At 44.7% G+C, this 23,758-nt stretch overlaps 1 protein-coding gene across 1 annotated transcript in view; it reads right to left on the bottom strand.

Moving 5' to 3' along the window:
• LOC149304319 (rhodopsin kinase GRK1-like) overlaps positions 1-22,820 on the bottom strand; it is a 28,282-nt gene extending 5,462 nt beyond the window's left edge. Inside the window, exons 1-5 of the mRNA XM_089479840.1 lie at positions 22,730-22,820; positions 9,901-10,603; positions 3,409-3,536; positions 2,832-2,989; positions 212-295 (exon numbers count right to left, since the gene is read on the bottom strand). Coding sequence (XP_089335966.1) covers positions 212-295; positions 2,832-2,989; positions 3,409-3,536; positions 9,901-10,590 — 1,060 coding nt within the window. The 5' untranslated portion in view covers positions 10,591-10,603; positions 22,730-22,820. The remainder of the gene's footprint in view (positions 1-211; positions 296-2,831; positions 2,990-3,408; positions 3,537-9,900; positions 10,604-22,729) is intronic.
• Positions 22,821-23,758: the final 938 nt, after the last annotated feature.

Below are 23,758 nucleotides of genomic sequence, written 5' to 3' on the forward strand. Positions count from 1 at the left end.
CTGACGCATCTCCTCCTAGCTTATGAGTTCTTCCTCTTCCGTACTTTTTGCCATTCTGATCACACTCTGATGCTATTTGGCTACATGAGTCCCAGTTTTAATCTGCGAAATGCTGGAGGGCCTGGACTGGGAGTGTTGCCTTATTCTCACCCAGGCCTTGGGCTAGGGCTGATCCCGCATTTTAGGGCTCCCACGCACCCGAAGAGCCCACCTGGTGTGCCAGCGTAGCCGGTGGTCTTGTCTTTCCCTTCTTCTAGTTCAACTGCCAAGCCCAGGTCTGAAAGGCGGACATGCCCTATGAGAAAAGACAAAGAGATCATAACAAGAAACCCCAAAACAGTTGGCTATGAAAGCAGGTTGGGGTTTTCTTTATGCATACATTGGGGAACCACTTAAAATTCTAAACCAAAATTCTGAATTTGTTTTAAGACACTGCATTACGAAAAATGAGAAGACAATAGTGTTCTTAACTTACAAACGTCCAAATGTTGCATGCTCTTTTGAAAAAGGAAGCCCAAATGTTGAGGCTAAGTGGCATCTACAATTCAGGGGAGTAGAATGCTGTTATTTATTTACAGTCAGCCCTCTGTATCCATGGATTTTTAATCCACAAATTCAAGCATCCAAGGCTTGAAAATATTTTAAAACTATATAAATTCCAAAAAGCAAGCCTTTATTTTGACATTTTATATCAGGGAGACCATTTTACTTCGCTATTGTATATAATGGGACTTGAACATCCATGGATTTTGGTATCCATGGGGGGTCCTGAAACCAAACTCCAGCAGATACCAAGGGCCCCCTGCATTTTTAATTGAAGTCCTCCTGGGGTCACACAGCGATAGCTGCTTTGTGCCCCCCTTGAATCTGCCAGGCCTGATTTCTGAGTTCTTTACAGTTTGGCGTTTTGTCTTATTTTTAGTCGCTCTTGATGCCGGATTAGCGCTTGGTGATGACTCATGTTTTCAGTGTTCTGTTTTGCAAAGACTTGAAAAGGCCTCGAGAAAGAGAGTGACACAGAGAGAGAAATCTTGAAATGTTAAGTAGTCAGGAAACCTACTTTAGGACGGCAGTGGAAAGCAGCAGGGTTTGTATTTCGTAGTTTTTTAAAAGAAGGTAGAGTGGGATGAGGAGAGGATCGCCAGTCGGTTCTATTTAGGTGTATTCTTCCAAAATCAAAGCTTAGCATAATGACTCAAATTTTGCTTTTCAGTGTTCAAAGAAAAGACATTTTAATAAATATTACTGAAAGCTTTATAGATGTTTTAATTGAAGATGATCAGAGCCTGGCTGCAAATTATTTTTGGAAGGGGGGGAAATAGGGTTTTCCAATTACAGTTCCCAGACACCCCCCCCCCCCCACCTCCGCCGCCAGCATGGCCACTGGGAGTTATCATCCAAAGGAAGTAATTTTTCCAAGGCATGCTGAGCCCTTGACAACAGGCCTTAGCAAAAAGTGAGGAAAGTGCACCCCAAGGACCTCACGTTGCCCCAACTTTAATTTTATACCCCTCAAGCCTATCAAGAGACCTACAAAAAATCCCTAGCCCCCAATTTAAAAATAAATATCAAAGCATTTTCCCACCCAGAAACCACAAAATATGGCCCAATCCACAGTGGTTTTACTCCACTCATGAACCCTGGAAGCCTTATCGCAAGAGAAAGCAAAGCTGAAATGGAGCTGGAGAGTAGTGGCTTTCGCTGTGCCTCTCTGCTTGACTTCATAGCTGCGACAGCTGTCAAAGTGCCTCTTTTGTCTAGCTGGAAAAATAAGTTTGTCAAAAGACACACTTTGACAACCGTTTAATGTGGGAAGAGAACTGAAGCGCTACGACATCATGCGGCCAGGCTTGAAGAAGGCTGCTACTCTCCAGCTCCATTTGGAAACCAGTCCAAAGCAAAAACAGGAAGCAAGATGGCATCATTTCTTGTTTACAAAAAATACAGTGGTAAAGCCTACTGGGAAGGTGCAGGGCTGAAACCTTTCCTGTATACCTGGACATTCCTCTATTAGTAACTGAGTAATATTTCTGTGCCTTCAAGTCACTTCCAATTTACGGCGACCCTAAGGCAACCCTATAACAGGATTATTAGTATTGTTATTATTAAACTTTGCACAGTGCTGTACATACTGAGTATACAAAAATTAAAACAAAAATTAAAAACCTGCCTATGGCATACAATCTAAGAGGGCTATGGGGCTGAGAGTGTGGGACTTGCCCAAGGTGTCTTTCCATAGCCAAGCAGTGAACTGATCCTCAGAGTCATAGTCCAATGCTCAAACCAGTACCCAACACTGGCTTTCGCCATGTAAGATTTCATATGTTTATTTCTGCAAATCAGTTGCATGCTAAAGGTATATGGACATTAAAAAGGATTGTTTTCCTAATTAAAGGCCATTTTCAGCTTCAGTTTCAGTTGCAAAAGAGATAAAGGTAATAATATTTTAGTGTCGTAAAGTTGGGGGGGGGGGAATTAACGGGATGTATTTTAACTGTATATTGTGTTTTATCTGATGTTGTGAGCTGCCTTGATCCTATGGGAAAGGCAGTATATAAATAAAATTTATTATTATTATTATTACTATTACTATTATCATCATCATCTTGACTTTGATTTTTGGCTTGGGGATTGTTCTGATTTGTACATATTTCACCTTCCAGGAAGTCCAGTCTGCAATGTTTTGAGGCAAAATTAAGAAAGGTGCATTTTGGGGGGTTCACAACTCCCAGAATCCTCAAACTAGGGGATTCTGGGAGTTGTAGTTGTCCACAAAAGGAACATTTCCTGGATCTGCCCCTGGGATGAGCAGCCCTGGGGCCTCTCTTTACCTGCGTCATCCAGTAGGACGTTTTCTGGCTTGAGATCTCGATAGATGATGCGGTTTTGGTGGAGGTGCTCCAAGCCGCAGATGATCTGGGCTGCATAGAAAACAGCCCGGGCTTCTGAAAACCCAGGGTTCTTCTCATCCACGTTATAGACGTGGTATCTAGGGAGAATAAGGAGGGAGAGCAGAGAGAGGAAATGCAAGGTTCCTAACACAAATCCCTGTAGAAATTCAAAACTGGGTTGCTCTCCCCTCCCCTGTGAAATTCTATCCCAAGAAACCCTCCACATTTGTGGCTTTGACTTTTGTGGATTGGATTATTCACAGATTTGATTCATACGTTCTCTCTAGGAATCTCTAGGTCCTCCAGTGTGACAGACTACTCTGGTCAACTTCGGCCACATACTTTTATGTGTGTGCAGAGTAAGTCCCAAACAGCAAACAGTCCTTGAAAACTGGGCAGTTTTCAAGGACTTTCCTGTAGTGGGGACAACATTAATTGAAATTGTTGTTCCTGCCTATGTGAGCAAAATTAATGAAGATTTTCATTCCTATTGGTTTACTACTTGCCCATCTCTCACCTGAGGTCTCCTCCGTTCATCAGCGTCATGACAAGACAGAGGTCTGCCTTGGTCTGGAAAGCGTAAGCCAAGGTGACGATGAAACGGCTGTGGACTTTGGCTAGAATCCTCTTCTCCACAATCGCCCCCTGCAATGGAACAAGCCGGGATTATTATTATTATTATTATTATTATTATTATTATTATTATTTTATGTCCCGCCTTTTTCCAACATAGGGACTCAAGGCGGATGTCAGAAAGACTTACAACTCTCCTAATCCTCAGAGAGGAAGGATGTCTCTAAATACAGTGAAGCAACCGATCAGGAGACAGTCAACTGCAGGGAAATGGTTTCGTATTCAATCTGAGATTGTTGGGAGTGTGTGCGAAAAATTTGTTTGGACAGAAAACTTCCTTTAAAATGGAAAATAGACTTAGGTTGTGCAAACAAAAATGTACAGAAAATAGTGTCTCATGGCCAAAAAGATTCCCCCCATCCCACCATTGGGATAAATGATGGGACTGTGAAGGACAGGGGGGGACACTGTGCAAAAATATGTTCTTTGCATGCATTTTTTTCCTTCTAACAAGTTTCAAAGGTTTTTGATGAAAAATTATAGAAAATGCAAAATAAATAAACAAATGACACGCTCTTATTTACAGGGGAGAAAGCTATTGAAAATATTCATTCTTCCATCTGAGAATGAGATCAAGTGAAGACCCCTAGAAACAAGAAAGGGTCGCTTTGTGTGTGTGTTTATGGGTTGTCAGAGGTTGTTGGGTTGTGAGCTTCCACACTCTTTCCCATACTGGATGGGGCAATGCTAAGAGTTGTAGGCTAGAAAAGTAACTTTTCCAAACTCTGGCAGAGGACTGCATTCTGCAAGGTGTGAAATTAGGAAATGGATGGGGCCTTAAGCATGCTTCTACAGCTGGGAAGTTTGATGGCCTACTTAAACTATGCACACTGAAGGAGATCTACACATCTTTGCAAAGGGGCTTCACTAAGGGAGTACTGAAAATCCCAAAAGTAAAGTTAATGTCACATTATTGCTTAATTAACTCCGACGTGTCTGAAAATCAACCTGCTTTTGCATGTTTTTTCCAGATTTTTAAGTCTGCATGGGATCTGTCCTGTGTGATAAACTCCTAAGTGGCCTCCCAGAGAGAGAAAATGTGTTTTCTCGTGTGTATGTATGTATGTATGTCGGGAAGGGTGAGCATGGTGTGGTGATTTGAGTGTCGGACTATGACTCTGGAGACCAGGGTTTGATTCTTCACTCAGCCATGAAACCCACTGGGTTTCAACCAATGCAACCAATGTATCTTAAAATGGGCTGGGCCTACCCAATGCATGGGAGACTAGGTTCTCTCTTTTGGCTCATGCACATGAAGTGAGGTTGCCCAACAGCAGGGAAGGTGCCCATCTCCCCCCTCCAGCTGATCTTCCTCATCCTCCCAGCTGAGAAAGCATCGTATTGACACTGATCTCCTCTGACGCCTCCTTCGCCGGATCGACTGCTGTGGCCACTGAGCAGATAAGTCAGACAAGCCTCTTTTAGAGGAGTAATTGGCTGGGCAGAATAGGAAGCAGGGATTAGGATGACTAATTTGCTTGGGCTAAAAATAATCTAGGGATGGCGGGGGATGGGAGCAATCCTGACCAAGGGTGGGGCGCATAGATCACCATGGGTGCATCCACACTGTAGAAATAACGCAGTTTGACACCACTTTAGCTGCCATGGCTCCGTCCAACAGAACCCTGGGATTTGTAGAGCGGTGAGAGCGGCAGCGCTCTTTGGCTAAATAAAGATCTTGTAAAACTACAGATCTCAGGGTTCTACAGGATGGAGCTACAGCGCTTAAAGCAGTAATGTCAAATGGCATTATTTCTACAGTGTAGATGCACCCATGATGTGTGGCAGCAGTGTCCATGTTTTGGTGAAGTAGCCAAAAGCTTTGCTTCTAAGGCTTTTTGCCAAGTTCAGAAAAGTTCCCTTTTTGGACTAACATTTCCACAATCTGGGATTTGTGCTCCCCCAAAATTAAATGTCCAAGGATGCTGAGAGACAGCCTCTTTTGCAATAATATAGTTATTATTATTATGGTTTGTCTGCCTTTTAAAACAACAGTTTTAAAATGGTTTTTAATGGGATTGTCTGTTTATTTTTTAAAAACACTTTTGTACTATCCATTTTGTACATGCCTTTTTGTTTTAACCCATATTGGGAGTTGCCTTGTGTCCCATTCTGCAAAAAAGGCAAATACAAAATTAATAAATATCATTTCCTTATTCTCCTCTTCACAGGATGACTTCCAGACAGGACCAGCTCAAGGTATTGAGGGCTGTCTTGAGGTGTGCTGGGTGTTGGGTGCATTCAAGTCAGTTCCAACTTATGGTGAGCTTAAGGCAATCATGGGGTTTTCTTGGCAAGATGTATTTGCCTTTGCCTTCTCCTGAGGCTGAGAGAGTGTGACTTGCCCAAGATCACCCAATGGATTTCATGGCTGAGCTAGAAACTGAACCCTGGACTCCAGAGTCATAGTCCAACACTCAAACCACTATGCCATGCTGGCTTGAAGTACTGAAGACCAAAATGGGACATGCACATACCCAGACCACATACAGAAAGTGGCTAGACTGCTAAATTTAATACTTCATATGGGGAAATGTCTCATCCGCTCCGCCACACCTGAGCCAGGAGGCTGCTAGGCCCACCCCTCAGCATTTGCTGCCCAAAGCAGTTGCCCTACTACTCATACTTTCCAACTATCCTGATTTTGGAGAGACAGTCCTGATTAATCCTCCATCATCCCACTTTTCAGCTGCTTTTATCCACCATCTTGAGGGAGAGAAAGACAAGCCAGCTCCAATAGGCCTCCAAGGGAGAGCAGATCTGCTGGACTTTCCCCCTTCCCTATGGCCATTCCTTCTCCTTTTGTGTCTTGTCTTCTTTTAGACTGTAAGCCTGAGGGCAGGGAAATGTCTAAGTAACAAACTGTAAGCCATCAGAGCGGGGTAATAAATAAATAAATAAGTCCCAGTGTCTTTCCTCCACCTTTGTCCTCAGCTTACTCTAATTGCTGCAAACTGGGTCCAAAGTGCAAAAGCAGAATCACAGAATCAGATAAATAAAATAAATAAATAATAAAACTTTTATTTGTAACCGCTTTTCTCTAGCAAGACAATCAAAGCGGATTACACTAAAACATCCCCATACCATATTACAGTGCGTCCTCGCCTTACGCGGGGGATCCGTTCCGGATCCCTCCGCGTAAGGCGAATTCCGCCTATGCTCGAGCCCCATTGGAAACAATGGGGCTTGTGCGTGGCGGCGCGGGCACGCGCAGGGCGCAACGGGCGCACGCGCCCATTCAATTGAATGGGACGCGCTGCCCCTTCCGCCCTGCGCGTGCGCCGCGGCTTGAGCGCATACGCTCAAGTCCACGTATGGCGCGCCCGCGTATGGCGCAGGTGCACTGTATACATAAAATACACCAGGAGCCCTGGTGGCGCAGTGGTTCAATGCCTGTACTGCAGCCACTCACTCAAAACCACAAGGTTGCGAGTTCAAGACCAGCAAAGAGGCTCAAGCTCGACTCAGGCTTGCATCCTTCCGAGGTCACTAAAATGAGTACAGTGGTACCCCGGGATACGAATGCGCCGCCTTACGAAATTTCCGGGTTACGAAAAAAATCCAGTTAATTAATTGTTTCCGGGTTACGAAGGTTATTCCGGGTTACGAAAAAATTTTTGGTGCTTTTCGGCGCGATTTCACACGAAATCGCGGCTTTCGCTATTAAAGCCTATGGGCTTTTCGGCTAGCGAAAGTTTTCCGGGTTACGAAAGCGGCGGCGGAACGAATTAATTTCGTAACCCGGGGTACCACTGTACCCAGATTGTTGGGGGCAAATTAGCTTACAGTTGTAAACCGCTTAGACACTGCTTAGGTGGTTTGAAGCGGTATATAAATGAAGCTTGTAAAATTACAGTATCCCCCCTAAGTTTATTGCACAGGATTTGGAGAACAGGAATGGAGCAAAATGCAACAGAACGGAATGGAACAGAAAGAGGAAAAAACGTATGTCATCGCATGGGAGAATGATACTGATGCTGCCAGGAGTTCCTAATCCGTTCCCCAACTGTTCCACAGAAGCCAATTTTGAAGAACGATTCTGAACAGTTCTTCAAAATTAGCTGCTGGGGAACAGCTTGGGGGCTCCTGGCGGCATCGGCAGTGTTCTCCAATGCGATAACATGTTTTTCTGCCTTTCTGTTCCATTCCGCTCTGTTCCCGTTCTCCAAGTCCCATGCGATAAACTTAATAGAGTTGAAAGAGACCACAAGGGCCATCCACTCCAACCCCCCAGTAGTTTGTACACAAGTAACTCTGCAGTGGAAGAGGAGATGAACAGGCAGAATCTTACTCTTCCCTGAAGGCTCCAGCAAAAGCAAACAGCTGCAGCCTCTCCTAGCTTGTCTGCTGTTCCTCGTACATAATGTTTGCCAAGTTGGCCACAATCTGATACTGCTTGGCAACATGTGTCCTGGTTTTCATTGTTGAAATGCTGGAGGATATGCTTGCTCTGCCTAATGGAAGGTCTGGCCCTGCACCCAAAGCTCAATGGGTGTGTGGGCCAAATATTTTGATTTGTGAAGCTATCCTTCAAAAAATCAGAATGATAATCTGAATGAGGGAATGGAGGAACAGCTGACGAGGAATGTGCATTCACCAATATATTTTATGCTTGGTATGCACGGTGCCATTTGTGCTGAATGAATGAATGAATGAATGAATGAATGAATGAATGCTGTCTCTGTTGGCATCTCCTGCACACTTCCAAGATGGTGGAAGGTATGTCCTCCCTGGAGCAGGTGCTAAATGTGATGACAGATGATGGGGATGTGAGCCGGCATCAACAGCCACCTGACCTCAGGCAAAGTGTGTCAAGCATTTCCACAAGGAGCATCCAGAAGTGATGTGATTTCTTTCTTCCGTATGAGGCTTATGAAGAACTGGGATGGAGAAAGTGTAGGTTGTGGGCTATATATATGCCCCCCTCCCTTTTGTTGCCCTTGTAGCTTTCTGAGGATCATGATGTGTGTGTACGTCTGTGTCTTCAAATTGCCTGTTGACTTACAGTGACATGAATTTCATAGGGTTTTCTTAGGCAAGGGATCCTCAGAGGTGATTTTGTCACTTCCTTCCTCTGAAATAAACCTATGGCGCCTGGCATTATATTTCTGGAGGTGAGTGTCGGAGGGTATGTGTGGCCCTCTAATGTGCTGGGGTGCATTAAAAATGGCCCTCCAGTGCTTGGAAGTTGCCTGCCCAGGTGCAAAACTAGGCACTGAGTTTCTGCAACTCTACTCCAAAAGCATCCAAGAAAGTAGACTGAAGTCTACGAAAGCTCCTGTTGCCAACTTCTTTCTTTCAGTGAGTCTCAAAGGGGCTACAAGATCTTTCTAAGTACTGCAACTCTACTGTACAAGCTGGCAATTGTGGGTGGGGGTAGATACCAGTTGTGGCATCCTACTTCCATTTTAAAATACTCCTGCACACAAATTACTAGACCTTATAGTTGCCAACAGGGGTGTGCCAACCAAAACACCTCTTCCTGCCAATGTGGTACCCTGCAGGTGGTTTGGACTATAAGTCCCATAATGCTGGCTTGGCAATTCTAGGAGTGGTTGCTGCTAAAATGAATGTTTTCCAGTTCTGGCTTATGCAGCCTGCCCTCTGCATCCACAGATACTTTATCCATGGCCTAAAAACATTTATTAAAAAATACAAATTCCAAAAAGCAAATCTTGATTTTGCCACTTTATGTAAAGGACATCATTTTACTTTGTATTTAAAGGGGCTTTATCCTCTATGGATTTTGGTATCCATGGGAAATCCTGGAACCAACCTCAGCAGATACCAAGCACTTCATTTGAACATATATATGAGCATATATATGAGCAGCCATGAGTCTCAGGCAAGCTCCAAAATGTCCATTTTCCTCAACAGTCCCTCTCAAAATGGCTACCGGAATTGATGTCCCACCCTGTCACTTCCTGCCACCATTTTGAAAGTGAGAGCAAAGGAAAATGGAGGTATTGGGGCTTGCTTGAAGTTGTTCATGTATACAGTGGGCCTTTGGTATCCGCTGGAATTTGGTTCCAGGTTCCCCTGTAGATACCAAAATCCATGGATGATCAAGCCCCATTAAATACAGTGGCAGAGTGAAATGGTGTCTGTTACATAAAATGGAAAATCAAGGTTTGCTATTTGGAATTTAGACTTTAAAAAAAACATTTTCAAGCCGTGGATGCTTGAATCCGTGGATAAAAAAAAACCCTCTGGTTAAGGAGGGCCAACTGTATAAACCAGAATGGGAAAGCATTAGTTTTGGTGTGCCTCCTCTTAGGTAACATTCCTTTTTTTTGGATGGCTGCCCCCAGAATCCCCCCCCAACCAAAAGGGTCATGTTGTCATATACACACAGCTGTGACCCCCATCTCCTCACCTCATAACCTTTGCGCTTCTTGAGCCGTTTCTTGTTCAGCTTTTTGTTGGCGTACATCTTGCCGGTGGCCTTCATCTGGCAGGCGCACACTTCCCCGAAGCCGCCTTTGCCCAGCACCCGGAAGTCCATGAACCACTCCTCCGTCACGCTCTGGGACTCCAGCCACTTGAACTGGAGGAAGCGGCCAAAATGGATGCTCTCCTTGTACTTGGCCAAGGTGTTCGCCTCGAGGTACTTGAGGAGGTGCTGCTCGGACTCCTTGAAGAGGTCGCCGTGGCCGTGTTTGGCGTCCTCCTTGACCCTCATGATGGCCTTCTCCTCCAGGAAGGGGCAGAACTCCTTGGAGGCTGAGTCAAAGTATTTGTTGACGCTCTTCTGGGCCGCCTTGGGCCGGTCGGCCTCCTCCAAGGTGTTGTAGTCCTCAATGCTTTTCCACAAGCCAGCGGCCGCTTTGAACTCATCCGTATCCTCCAAAAACTGCTGGAAGATCCTCTTGCCGATCGGCTGCCTCACACAGATGAAGTTGAAGTCCAGGTCCAAGGTATCTTTGATGTGTTCACACTGGGTGATGTGAGGCAGCTTCAGCTTGGCCCGCATCTTCTTGTCCCGGGCTGTGGAGGGCCCACCTTCACCCCGGGCCGACACATAGGCCGAGTTGGCCACCACCGTCTCCAGGCCTCCAATATCCATGGCGGGGTATCACCTGGAAAGCAGAGACCAAGAATGAGAAAGAGGATGAAACTGGGAGAGAAAGGGAGATATTCTAACCCTTGATCCATCTTGTTCTCCTGCCTCTGATGGAATATCGTCTTACTGTCCCAGTTTGGTAAGAACAGTCCCAAGTAATCCTCTGCCATCCCAGTTTATCCAGCTGATTTTAAAATGTCCCAGTTTCTCTCTTCTCCTCCCTCTTTATCCTCACTTTACTTCAGCAGCTGCAAACTGAGTTCAAAGTGCAAAAGGAGTTTGTACTCAGTTAAGTCAGCATAGGGGAAATGCTGACAGGAGGACAGCAAAGAGGGGGTCATTCTAATTTCCCTGGGAAGAGAGTTCAGAGCTTTGAGGCAACCACCAAGAAGGCATTTCTGTGTCCCCCAGCCAAACCTGTGAAGGTGGTGGGACTAAGAGAAGGGTCTCTCCTAAGGATCTCAGGGCCTGGGCAGACTCATATGGTCCTTAGGTAGACTGGACCCTATCCATCCATCCTTCCGTCCGTCCATCCACCCATCTCCTTCCTGACCTGTTAATCCAAGAAATATAACTTCTTTGGTTCTTCTGGGATGTTGTTGTGTTCGTAAGTGTCAAAGATTAAAATATTAAAATGATTTCTAGAACTAAGGGTAGTGTTAACAAGCCAAAGAGAACATTATATTTATTGGCCAAGTGCAAATCATCCCATCTCCCTCTTGGATGCTTTTTGTGTAACATGGAAATATAGCAAGTGTTCAGTGCATACTTGTCCAGTCCAGCTGGGGACGATGGAGTCCAACACACCTGGAGGGGAACAGGAGGAGAAGGTTGCTCTAGACAGAGAGGGATGGACAGACCTCTCTGCTTGGCCTACTGCACAGGACCCTTTTGAAGATAGGTTTGTTTGACATTGTTGGGTGAAAGGCAGGTTAAAAATATAACCAATAAAAACACTAGAGTTTTAAGATCCACCATTTGGAGTCTCATGGAATTAATCCAAAATAAGGAATCCAGAACTAAAAGATTCATCTTGGTCACCAGAACTGATCCTTTCCACCAAACTACAAATCTAGTTACTCGAATCTCTGTTCATTTCTCTAGTATAATTTTAAAAGTATGCAAAGCAATCATAGAATCATAAAGTTGGAAGAGACCACTAGGGCCATCCAGTCCAACCCCATTCTGCCATGCAGGAACTCTCAATCAAAACATCCCCATTGACAGATGGCCATCCAGCCTCTGCTTAAAAACCTCCAAGGAGGGAGACTCCACTATACTCCGAGGAAGGAGTCTGTTCCACTGTCAAACAGCCCTTACTGTCAGGAAGTTCCTCCTAATGTTGAGCTGGAATCTCTGTTCCTATAGCTTGCATCCATTGTTCTGGGTCCTGTTCTCTGGAGCAGCAGAAAACAAGCTTGCTCCCTCCTGAATATGACATCCTTTTAAATATTTAAACAGGGCTATCATATCACCTCTTAACCTTCTCTTCTCCAGGCTAAACATCCCCAGCTCCCTAAGTCGTTCCTCATAAGACATGGTTTCCAGACCCTTCACCATTTTAGTTGCCCTTCTTTAATCACAAAAGGAAGATTAATTTCATAGCTGCTGTTGTTAAACTATTGGGGAGTCTGAAATCCTCAGCCGATCCACTCTGAGTCCTGCTGATCTAGAACACTGGATCCAGACAGTAGCAGCTGGCAGATTCCATGTCAGGCAGTAGTGAGTTTATTCCAGGATTTAAAAGCTAGCTTGAGGAGTTATCCATGGTGCTAAATGTAGTTTAGGATCAAAAGTTCAACACCTTGGTTGAGTAAGAGCATGTGTATGACTGGTTCAAAGTTTTTGTGGTTTAATGGAGACTTGAACCTGGATTTTCCAAGTCCTAAACCACCTCTAACCACTAGTCTACACTGGTTAGTTGGGCCTCTGTTTGTCACAGAATTGTTGGAAGCTGCTGTACATGTGCTATACACACATACACCCATGAACAGACCCATGACTTAAAACCTGGAAGGCAGGTTGAGAGCACCTGGAGAAAAATAAAGGGGAAGAGAAACCACGGGGATGTGGTGGTGAGGGTCTACTACAGACCTCCAAGCCAAACCGAAGACTTGGATGGTGCTTTCCTAGAACAGAAGACCACACATTGAGAAAGAAGAGATGTAGCAGTAATGGGGGATTTCAACTATCCTGATATTTGTTGGATGTCAAACTGTCAAAAATTTAAGGTCCAACAAATTCCTCACTTACCTTACACACAATGTTATTGTCCAGAAGGTGGAAGAGGCAAGTAGGGGATTCTAGATCTGATTCTAAACAACAGTGATGGTCTGTTTAGTAGGGTAAAAAAGTGGGGGGATCCTTAGGTGGGAATGACCGTGCAGTTTGTATTACAGCAGAAAGGGGAAGTCAGACAATTCCAGATTTTAAGTAAGCAGTACATGCGAAAGGGATCTGCAATCTTAGTAGACCACCAGCTGAACACGAGTCAACAGTGTGATGAGGCAGCTTAAAAAGCCAATGTGATTCTAGGTTGCATCAATAGGACTATGGTGTCTAGGGTTCAAAACACATGGCAGAAACAATCCATCTTGAAACTGCTTTAACTACCCTGGCTCAGTGCTAGGGAATTCTGGGAACTGTAGTTTTGTGAGACATTTAGCCGTCTCTGTCAGAGAGCTCTGGTGCCACAATAAACTACAATTCCCAGGATTCCCTAGCACTGAGCCACTGCTATGGTTGTATATTCCTGCATGGCAATGGGTTGGACTGGATGCCCTTGGGGTCTCTTCCAACTCTATGATTCTACAATTCTAAGATAATCATAGAGCTGGAAGGTACATTTGGAGGACACACTTCCCAACCCACCTGTTCTGTGTATAGCTTGCCTAGATTTAAATACCTCCAAGGAGAACCCATATCCTCCTGAGGCATCCTGTTCCATTGTTAAACAGACATTTCTAATGTTTAGCCAAAATCTGTAGCCCAAATCCTGCAGAAGGCATCTATCTTGGATTGCTCCTTTAAAGGTCAGACATCGGTGAGGCTAGCTAGGACTGTTGGGAGTTGGAGCCCAACATTTTGAGGGATGCATGGTTCCCAAACCTAAAATAAGGGCATCACATGCCACTTCATTTATTGCTGCATTATCCAGCAATGATCATCCCCAAGAATGCCTTGTTAAGATCCCCAGTAAAATTAGTTAATATCTTCCTGCTTATGACTTCATTTCAGTTTATTGTGTTTTGTTGAAAGTGGCTGCGATATTATTATTGAGGAATATGTTCTTAATTGACCCTCTAATTAGCTTCTCTTCCACAGGATTCCCAGGATGATGGCTTAATCACGGAGTTCCTCTATGCTTTTCCCTCTCCTTTTCATGTTTAATAATAATACAGAACAGGAAGGGAAAGGGAGGCAGAAGGTACAAGATGGAAGCTACTAATTAAAAGCACAATAGGTCTTGGAAGCCTTAGACAGGCTGGTGCCACCATTGTGTTTTAATGGTTTGGTTTTCAACATGCCTGAAGATGAGGTCTGAAAAAGACAGCCAACTGCAGAAAAGTTAGAATGCAATAAATCAACAGCTACCTCATCTAGATTCTCTGTAAGCCATTATGAAAGACTGATCTACATTCTAGGCTAAATGGGTAGTATAGAAACAAACATAGGGTTTAAAAACGACATACTGATAGGATATCAAGCTGTGTCCCAGTGACTTTAATTCAGGTTACTGGAAACTAAGGGGTTGTAGACACAGCCCCTTAGGGGTGGCAGGATAGCACCCCTTTCCTAGCCGGATCAGGGCCGCAGCAACCACACGCCATGGGCCCAATCTGGCATTTCCATGGTGCAAAAAGGAGCCGCAAAAAATGCCTCCTTTTTGCAATGTGGAAAGGATGCCATAGCCACTGGCACCGCAGCTTTTCGGTGCTCCTTTGGCACAATGTGTGTACATGCTGCAGCAAGGGAGCACTATGAGGCCTCCCACTGTGTGGTGGGGGGCACAGCATCATACTGGCATGGAGCGGAGTCAGGGCATGTGGCATGTGGACGCTATGCCCCCACTCCGCCCCGATGTCGATGTTTAGTGCCAGTCTGTTGAGGCTCTAAGTGCATACAGTAGACTTCTAACCTGGAAGATTACTTCTCCCATCATCTCCAGCCAGCAAAGCCATTGGCTGGAGATGGTGGGCACTGTGATCCAATGCATCTGGAGGGTGCCATATTGGGGAAGGCTAGTTCTGACCTTTTCTCAGAGGTATTTAGTGGTGGTTTCCTGCAACTGACAGGCGACTAGATGTCTCTTTGGAGATCTCTTCCAGTGCTATGGTTCTATGATTCTGTGTCCAAGAGCATGGAAAAGTTACATTTTGACTACAACTTCTGCTCCACCAACTAACAGAGGTACTTCCTGAACAAACAGATTGTATTTCTGTGTTTTTAATTTTATACACACACACACACACACACACACACACACACTATATATATAGCGCTCTGGTATCCACAATTGTGAACTGAAATTGACCAATGCCATATATACAATTAGGGTCCATCTACACTGTAGAGGTAATGCAGTTTGACACCACTTTAAGTGCTGTAGCTCCATCCTATGGAGTCCTGAGATTTGTAGTTTTACAAGGTCTTTTGCCCTCCCTGCCAGAGAGTGCTGGTGCATCACCAAACTACAAATCCCAAGATGCTGTTAAAATGTCATGACTCTATCCTGCGATATTTCTACAGTGTAGATATACCCTTAGACTGAAAGCTTGAACATTTCCATGCAAGTCTGGGATCGACTGGCAGACTCATCCTTTTTTTCCTCCAGAAAAAGGTTGGAACTTGGTGTGTAACAAACTATAAGGATTTTTGGCATCACCAAGACTTTTGTTTCATTCAGACAACACAATCCTCAACATCAAACCAAGCAACACCAGTAAAATTTTATGTACACACACACCACACTTTGAACCCAATTTATTTCTGCCACTGTTCTGGATGTTGGCAAAGTTATTCCAGTTTCAAGCAGTTCTTTTCCCTGGTTAAGCAAACCAAGCTGCCTTTTAAACTTTTAATATCTGCTTTGCAAAGCACACAGACACACTGTGGCTAGACTGTAAAATGTTCATTTTATAAGGAAATGTGGCATCTTTGTGTATATATATAAGAAGCAGCACTTCTAGATTAACTGGGCAGCCCTGGGGAGTCCTGCACTGGAGTCAGTCCCATTGCTGACAATGAGACTTCTCTAGTCTAAAGCCATATTGCAGGAGGCTTCAGGCCTTGAATCCACGTCTCTTTGCCACCCACACATTGCTCTTCAAACTGGGGCACAGGACTGTTTGATCTCTCTCTCATTCACAGACACATACTATATTTAGGCACTCATATATAGACCCACATTAAAAATTAAAAACCTGGATCCTCCCTGTACTGCCAGCCTGTTCTTCCGATTGGGAATGTCACTGCCCTAGTCATCTGCCTTCATGTTATATTATTTATTAGCTGCATTTAAATCCTGCCTTTCTTCCTCGTGCGCTCCATGCTTTTAGTTCTTATTTTATTTATTTACTTCATTTGTATGCCGCCGTTCTCCCAGAAGGGACCAAAAGCGGCTCACAGATCAAAGCAACAAGTTAAAAACATCACACTAAAACTGAAAACAATTAAAGTCATCTAAAAACATTACAAAATTACATTTAAAACATAGAAAAGTTAAAAGATGTAACTAAAACACTCATGCGTTTATCCTCACAACAACAGCCCTGTGAGGAAGGTCAAGACAGAGGGTGTTGCCACACTGCAGAACGAATGCACTTTGACTCTGCTTTAACTGTCACGCCTCCATCCCATGGAATCCTGGGATTTGTAGTTTGATGTGGCACCAGACTCTCTGACCAAGAAGGCTAAATGTCTCACAAAACGACAAATCTCAGTGTTCTGTAGCACTGAGCCAGGGCAATTAAATCAGTGTCAAACTGCAATAATTCTGGAGTGCAGATGCAGCCAGAGAAACAGTGACAGAGTTGAAGCCACTCAAGAGGAGTCTGATGGCTCAGTTGGGATTAAAACCCACTCTTTCTTCCTTCTACAACTTGAGGTCCATACTTCTATCCTCACAACAACAGCCCTGTGAGGTAGGCCAAGAGGCAGAAAGAGCAAGAGATCTGTGGCCATTCAAAATGAGTCTTGTAACTCTGCAGGGATTAGAACCTGAATCTGCCAAATCCTGGTCCAGTATTCTAACTGCTAGGCTGGGCTGACTTTCTTCTTGCCTTCCACATCAACACCAGCTTGATATCTTTGGATTGTGTGCAAATCCCCCCTGGCTCCCACTTATTGCAAAGGCCTATTGCTGGAGGAGTAATTAAGTCTTTGCCAGAGCATCTCAGTTGCTCATTGTGAGAGTGATGCGGATTAACCCAAGTGAACCGGGACAAGGTGAACGTGCCTTTTGGAGATGGCTCAGGGAGAGGAAACCTTTAGGAACCTTTAGGGACACCAATTTATAATGCCATTGTATTTAATGGGACTTGAGCCTCCATCGATTTTGTTATTCAAGGGCCCGCTGTATGACCCAGCATTGAAGAAAGTGGCAAGTAGTGGAACATGCAAAAATGAAACCAGCAATTGCAAGAGCAGCCTCTCTAATGGAAATTTCCAAAGCTGTGCTGGTAAGAATGGCTGCTGAATACTTGGCCTGGGCTCTCTCTCAGGGTTAAATACGTGAGGGTTAAATAATGCACTATTTAGATTCTTGATTTTGACTTAGGGCCAAGCTCCTTGGTATCTTTGGGGAGTGAGATGAAATCTATGATCAGCTCTTGTAAATGAAAAATGCAGGCCATGAAACTAACTGATCCTGGAGGAAAGGAAGTCTTTCATCCTTCCCTCCATGAGCCTCCATAGTTTTTGGAGAGAAAAGGTCTCTTTGGATGGGGCAAGTGGGCATTAAAGTGGGGTTTCATGCAAGGGTAAAGGGCTGTCCATGTAAAATGTTGTCCGAGTGAAATATCATCCATGTAAAGTGCCAGCAGAGTAAACTGTTGTTCACATGAAGTGCCAGCAATATAAAAATGGGTGAGTTGCACTCTCTCAGACTCAGAGGAAGGCAATGGCAAACTCTCGCTGAAGAAACATGCCAAGAAAACCTTATGAAAGAGTTTGCTTTAGAGTTGTTATCAGTCAAAAATGACTTGGAGTCACATGGCAAAAATAAATATAAAATGCCATCATCTTAAAGCTCTAACCATGCAAAGTGCCATCATTGTGAAGGGCTGTGGAAAGTGCAGCATATCAGGTACCAAACTAGGAAAAAAACAATTTTTGAGCAATAGTGCCCAAAATATCTCTGCCAAGCATGCACACTAGCCCAGTCCCTCCCACCCGACACGTTCTGCCCCCAATGCGCACAGCTCTTGATACTAACATGGCCGCACCATTTGGAGATGCTTCTTCTGCACAATGTGGAAGAAATATCAATGTTTTTGGGCTGCAATGCCAAGAACATTCCCATGCTCTGGCCGAACCCGGTCTTGACACCTACACTGTTGTCAACACGTCCTCAACTTTTTTTCACCTGTGGAACATTGGAGGCTTGCCAGAGCTTGCCGCACGGCAGCTAAACTGGGCATCCAAGGCCACTGTGTATACTGGTTATGGCTAGTAGGCCAGTTCCTTTGGCAAATGTGTTTAAAAAGCATGTCTGCTTATAGCTTTCTTTCCGCTGCACCAGCGGGAGAGGGCTGTCTCTTTGTGTGTGTGTAACACACAAATGCATGCACATGCGGGTGCCAAGGCAAGAGTTGGGGCAGGGGGACATGAGTGCCCCCCCGTTGAGGCTGGGTTGGGGGCTGGGAATGACCTGTCCAATCCCATTAGGGCAGAGCTAGCAAAACCATTGATAATCTCCCTTGTAAGCAGCTTTTGTGGCCTAAACGTGGCTCATGCCCTCTTCCAATGGAGGGAGGGCATCGTGTAGGATCTGACCCCCTCCCATGTAAAGGCTTCCCACTGAGTTGCTCTTGCAAAGGCTTCTGGGGGGAAACCCATCAAGATGGTGGTTGTGTTGCACAGAAATGATCCCCACCGCTTTCTTTGCGCTCAGAGCATTTCTATAAAGCAGGGTTGGGGTGGGGACTTAAAGCCTTTCTGATGTTGTGAAGTCGAAGGCTTTCATGGCCAACATCCATAGTTTTTTGTGGGTTTTTCGGGCTATGGGGCCATGTTCTAGAACAGTGCATCCCCTGAAGATGCCCATAGCCACAGATGCTGGCGAAACGTCAGGAATAAACTCTTCTAGAACATGGCCACATAGCCCGAAAAACCCACAAAAAACTTTCTGATGTTGTCAGTTCACTGCCCTAGCCAGCATCAAGGATGATGGGAGTTGAAGTCTAGCTACCTTTGAGGCCCCAAAGTTGCTCACCTTTGCTCAAGGGTTGCTTTGTTGTTTTGCGGTTGTACTGAGAAAACCTATTGGTTACTCTTGCCTAGAGTTTCTCATGGAATCAATTAGTATATTATAAGAAACTCCAACATACAAGATGAAGAGTGATGGGATATTAGGGAAAGGATAGATGCCAGATTCTTGTAGGAATAACATATAGGATAAGAAAACTGTAGTGAATTACTTCAACCATTCAAAATGGTGTGTGATGGGCTGTTAGGAAAAGGAAAAGGATGGATGCCAGATTCTTGGAGGATTAACAGTGATTCACAAAGAAGATACGGATGAGATATTAATAAGGAATTACAGGGCTACTTCATTACTACACAATGACTATAGAATATTTACTACTATTTCGGCAAACAGGCTGCGGAACTATATCTTCCGGATGATTCACGGGGACCAGAGTGGATTTTTGACAAAAAGACAATGAAGGAGTAATGTAAGAACACTCCTGAATATTATTGAATAAAACGAAAAAAGGCCAGTCTGATTTTTTTTCGATGCAGAGAAGGCATTTGACAATACAGTAATTCCCGGAATTGTTTATTTCAAGTGTTGGAGAGAATGGACTTTGGTGAAAATATCATCCTGGCAATAAAGACAATACAGTAGTTCAAAAAGCCTAGATTTTGGTAAATGGCAACCCAATGATGCCAACTGAGATACAAAAGGGAACGATGCAAGGATGTCCCTTTTTCTTTGGCTGTTGGAGACTTTTTGAGAGACATCAGACTAGCAGACTAACACATAGGTGAATCCCATTAATGTAATGGGTCTACTCTAGTAGGGAATACCTGCCTGGATGATCTCTGGGCTAACTGAAAAGGATGAAAGCAATGATAGCCTTGTTTAAATATTTGAAGGGATGTCAAATTGAGGATGGAGCCATTTTTTTGCGGCTGTTCCAGAGACTAGGACACAAAGCAATGGATGCAAACTATAGGAAAAGAGCTTCCACCTCAACATTAGGAAGAACTTTCTGAGAATAAGAGCTGTTTAAATATGGAAGAAGCTGCCTTTTATAGTCTGATGGAGTCTCTTTCTTTGGAGGTTTTTCAGGGACTTCATTGTTTGTGTATTCCTGCATGAACTAGGTAGACCGAGAATCTGATTTGTTTTGGTAGCTTCCAAAATGCAACAAATAGCAAAGCACAGCATAGGAAGCAAAACAGACCAAACTACCTCTTCCCATATCAGTTGCCGTCTTTCCGCTTCTCAGAGCTTAGAAAAGTTTTGGGTTTTTTGGAGTACCAACTGGAGTAGCATCCCTTCCTCTGGCATGAGCACAGCTTGGCCAAGTAACTTTTTGGACTACAATTCCCAGTATCCCTCCAGCTGGCTATGCAGTAATGAACTTTGTAGTTCATTACAAAGCAAACATGCAAATATGATATGCATAGACACTTCAGTGGTTCTTGCAAGGAATTTGCAAGATCTGGTAATGGAAGAAATTTCACGAATGGATAGAATTAATTTATCTTTCATTAAAGGGGGCTAAGAGAGAGAGATTGAGAGATTTAAATACAAATAAACTTTTTGACAAGTTTGGTCTGGGTCCTAGCTAGACAGGGTTAACATACATACACACACACACACACACACACACATATATTAGAGCAGATAAGAAAAATAAATTTATCAGTGAATTAGCAAAATGTTAGGTCTTCTGCTTTCTTTGCAGTCGCTTGAAATAAAAATGACACGCACATGCGCACACGCGCACACACACTTCCTTTTAAAGAAAGCGAATTTAATTTTATCCATTAATTCCCTATCAGCTTAAATACCGCACAGGGTGGCCTATATTTCATTAATCTCTCCCCTCCTCCCATCGGCTCCTGGGGTCCTTTGGATACCTTAAATAAACCTTGAGGTGTATTTAAAATGACAACCACATAGCTACATTTTAATACACATCTTTTAAAAAATACTCTAAGGAAATAGCCTGTTGCGTATTTTCTCCATCTGCGCAGAGAGAAATGGATGGGAGAAGCAAAGAGATACCCACCTTTTTCCTTTTCTGCTCCATCCCACCTCCTCTCTTGCCTGAAATTATGAAAGTACCTCCAGGGGCCACCTGGACTAACCCATTTTGCAAGGGAACATAAAATGTATAGTAAGCAGAAGCATCTATTACATGCTTGTGTGTCCTTCAGCCAGCCTTTTTGAACATTCCCCAACCTTCCTCAATGTTTTGGACCATGATTTCCATCATCCCCAGCCAGCATGGCCACTGGCTGCGAATGATGGGAGCTATAGTCCTGCAAATCCCCCATTAATCCTTTATTTCCTGGCACTTCTGAATACCTGAACGCAACTGATGGAGCCTCCAGGTGCAAGAGCAGTGATGCCACCCCCCCCCCAAAGAAAATAAAAATGTCTCTCTCACACCCCCAGAGAGACTATAAGAGTGACAGCGCTCCATCCACCTGCAGGCATCTGTTCTGCATCCTGCTATGCCTCTAACACTTAAAGACGACAACCACAACTGTCAAGTGCAAATACAGAAACATTGAGGATTGAGAGGAAGGGGGAAAGAAGGAGTCAGGGAGGAGCAGCTAACTCTGAATCAACATTATTATTATTATTGAGCATGCATGAGCAAGCTTTCTTGCAACCTCCTCCAGCCCTTTAGCAAGGAAGGGGAACAGCGGTGGTGGGGCTGGGAGGGACATCTTTCCACCTTTGGGTATGGAGTGCCCAAAATTGCTCCCTCTCCCTGTGGAACAGGCCCGAAATGCACTTCTAGTTTTGGAAAGGGGATATTATTATTTAATGTTAAACAGTGCTGGCAGAGCCCTGCAACCAATTTGAAAGTGAACTTCCACAGTCCTGAAGGCTTCTAGAAGACTGTCACTCTTTTGTGGGGAAGGGGCAGAAAAAAGGGCAGCAGGGAGTCAGAAGGCGTCGAAGGCCACAAAAACAGCCTGGGGGCCACATACAGCCTAGGGCCATATTTCTCCTTCCACCTATACAATCTCTCCTCCCTTCCCCATAGGATTGATGTTCTGGTTGGGGAGGCTACTCTCTGTCATTCTTCACACCCAAATTGTTGTGTATCTTCAAGTCGTTTCTGCCTTATGGTGACCCTAAGGCGAACCTATCATGGGGTATTCTTGGCACATTTATTCAGAGGAGACTTGCCATAGTCAACATCTGAGGCTGAGAGAGTGTGACTTGCCCAGTGGGTTTACATGTCTGAGTCAGGATTCGAACTCTGGTCTCCTAGTCCAACTGTCAAACCACTACATCATGCTGGCTTTCCTTCATACCGAAATACAGTACTTTCTATCCTTTTCTAACTGTGGATTCCCTATCTTTTCACCTGCCCTGTATTATGTCCTTCCTGGGCCAGACACCACTCTGCTCAGATGCAACCCTAAATGTCCTCTTTTCTCCCTTCGGCATTCTCCCCATCCCCTCCTCCTTTGCACCCCATTTTCATTTCCTAACCCCTCCTTACCACACTTTGATACCCATGGACAGCCCCCTGTTTAAAACTATCTGGTCTGAGCAAGGGACCCACCGCTCTCATGCCCACTGGCCATACGTGGGCCACATTTCCATTCTGTGGGCCACATGTCGCCTGCTGCTTTTCCACGACCAACCAAAATCAAAACCCTTCTCGGCTTGTACGAAAGGCCCCCTCCCACAAAGAAAAAAAGGCACCCCTGAATAACTCACCACCGGTCCAGGCGTTGTGGAAAGTGAAAACCAGCTTCGGTTGGGGTGCTCCTGTGTGGCCCCCGCCACCCCCACCCCTGGTGCCTCAGGGCTTGGCAAGCACCTGGCACCAAGTGTCAGGCTGCATCCGGAGGACGGCCAGCAGTGGGATTTAGGAAGAGGGGGGCTGGTTTGGCTCTAGCAATCCTTGCGGGCTAAGATTAGCTCCCCCAGCAAAGCCAGGGCTGGGATGGAAATGGACACAGCAGCAACCTGTCACAGGTCATTAAGGAAATCTCTATTGCTTTGTCAAAGAGTCAAAGGGCACTTGGAACTCGCAGGCAATTCGGAAAGGTTCCCACACGGCAAGCTCTGTGCCTTTCCAGGCTTTTTGGAAAGATGTAAAACAGGTGGTTTAATGGTGGCGGTGTCTCCTTCGTTGGACGTTTTTAAACAGTGCCTGGATGGTCATCTGTCAGGGGTGCTTTGACTGTGTATTCTGCATGGAAGATTTGGCTGGAGTGGATGGCCCTTGGGGTCCCTCCGAACACTAAGATTCTATGACTTCACAGGCAAGAAAGACAAAAGGGAGCCAAATTGCTCCGTTTCATTGGAGTTTATCACACGAAGGAAATCGGGAGTTTATCCCGTGAATATCCTGGAAAATATAGCATAATTACGTGAAACGATTTCATGGCGTCGCACAAAACCTGCCATTAAAGTGGTCACAAAGAAGCATTAAAGCGCACCTTTTTATTTTCGGGACTTCAGCAACAATGCATTTGTGCAACGACTCACCGTTTTTGCTTTATTTGCAGGATGCATTCAATGCGCTTTAATCTCTCTTTAATGCCAAAATTAGCCCCAGTGTGATAAACGCCACTGATTCACTTGCATAGGAAATCTTTGGAATTTCACAGAACTCTGTGTCGGGCCGGAAAAAAGTTGTGTGAAGCTCAAAAACTTGCACATTTCTGCACCAATTTGAGCAGTCAAGTACAACCTGATATTTTTCTCTACATCTCGGGTTCCTGGAGGTGCTCCAGAGAG

Source organism: Sceloporus occidentalis, unplaced genomic scaffold, assembly GCF_023333645.1.
Source record: "Sceloporus occidentalis isolate IW3139 unplaced genomic scaffold, rSceOcc1.0.p SCAF_14, whole genome shotgun sequence".
Lineage (NCBI taxonomy): Eukaryota > Metazoa > Chordata > Lepidosauria > Squamata > Phrynosomatidae > Sceloporus > Sceloporus occidentalis.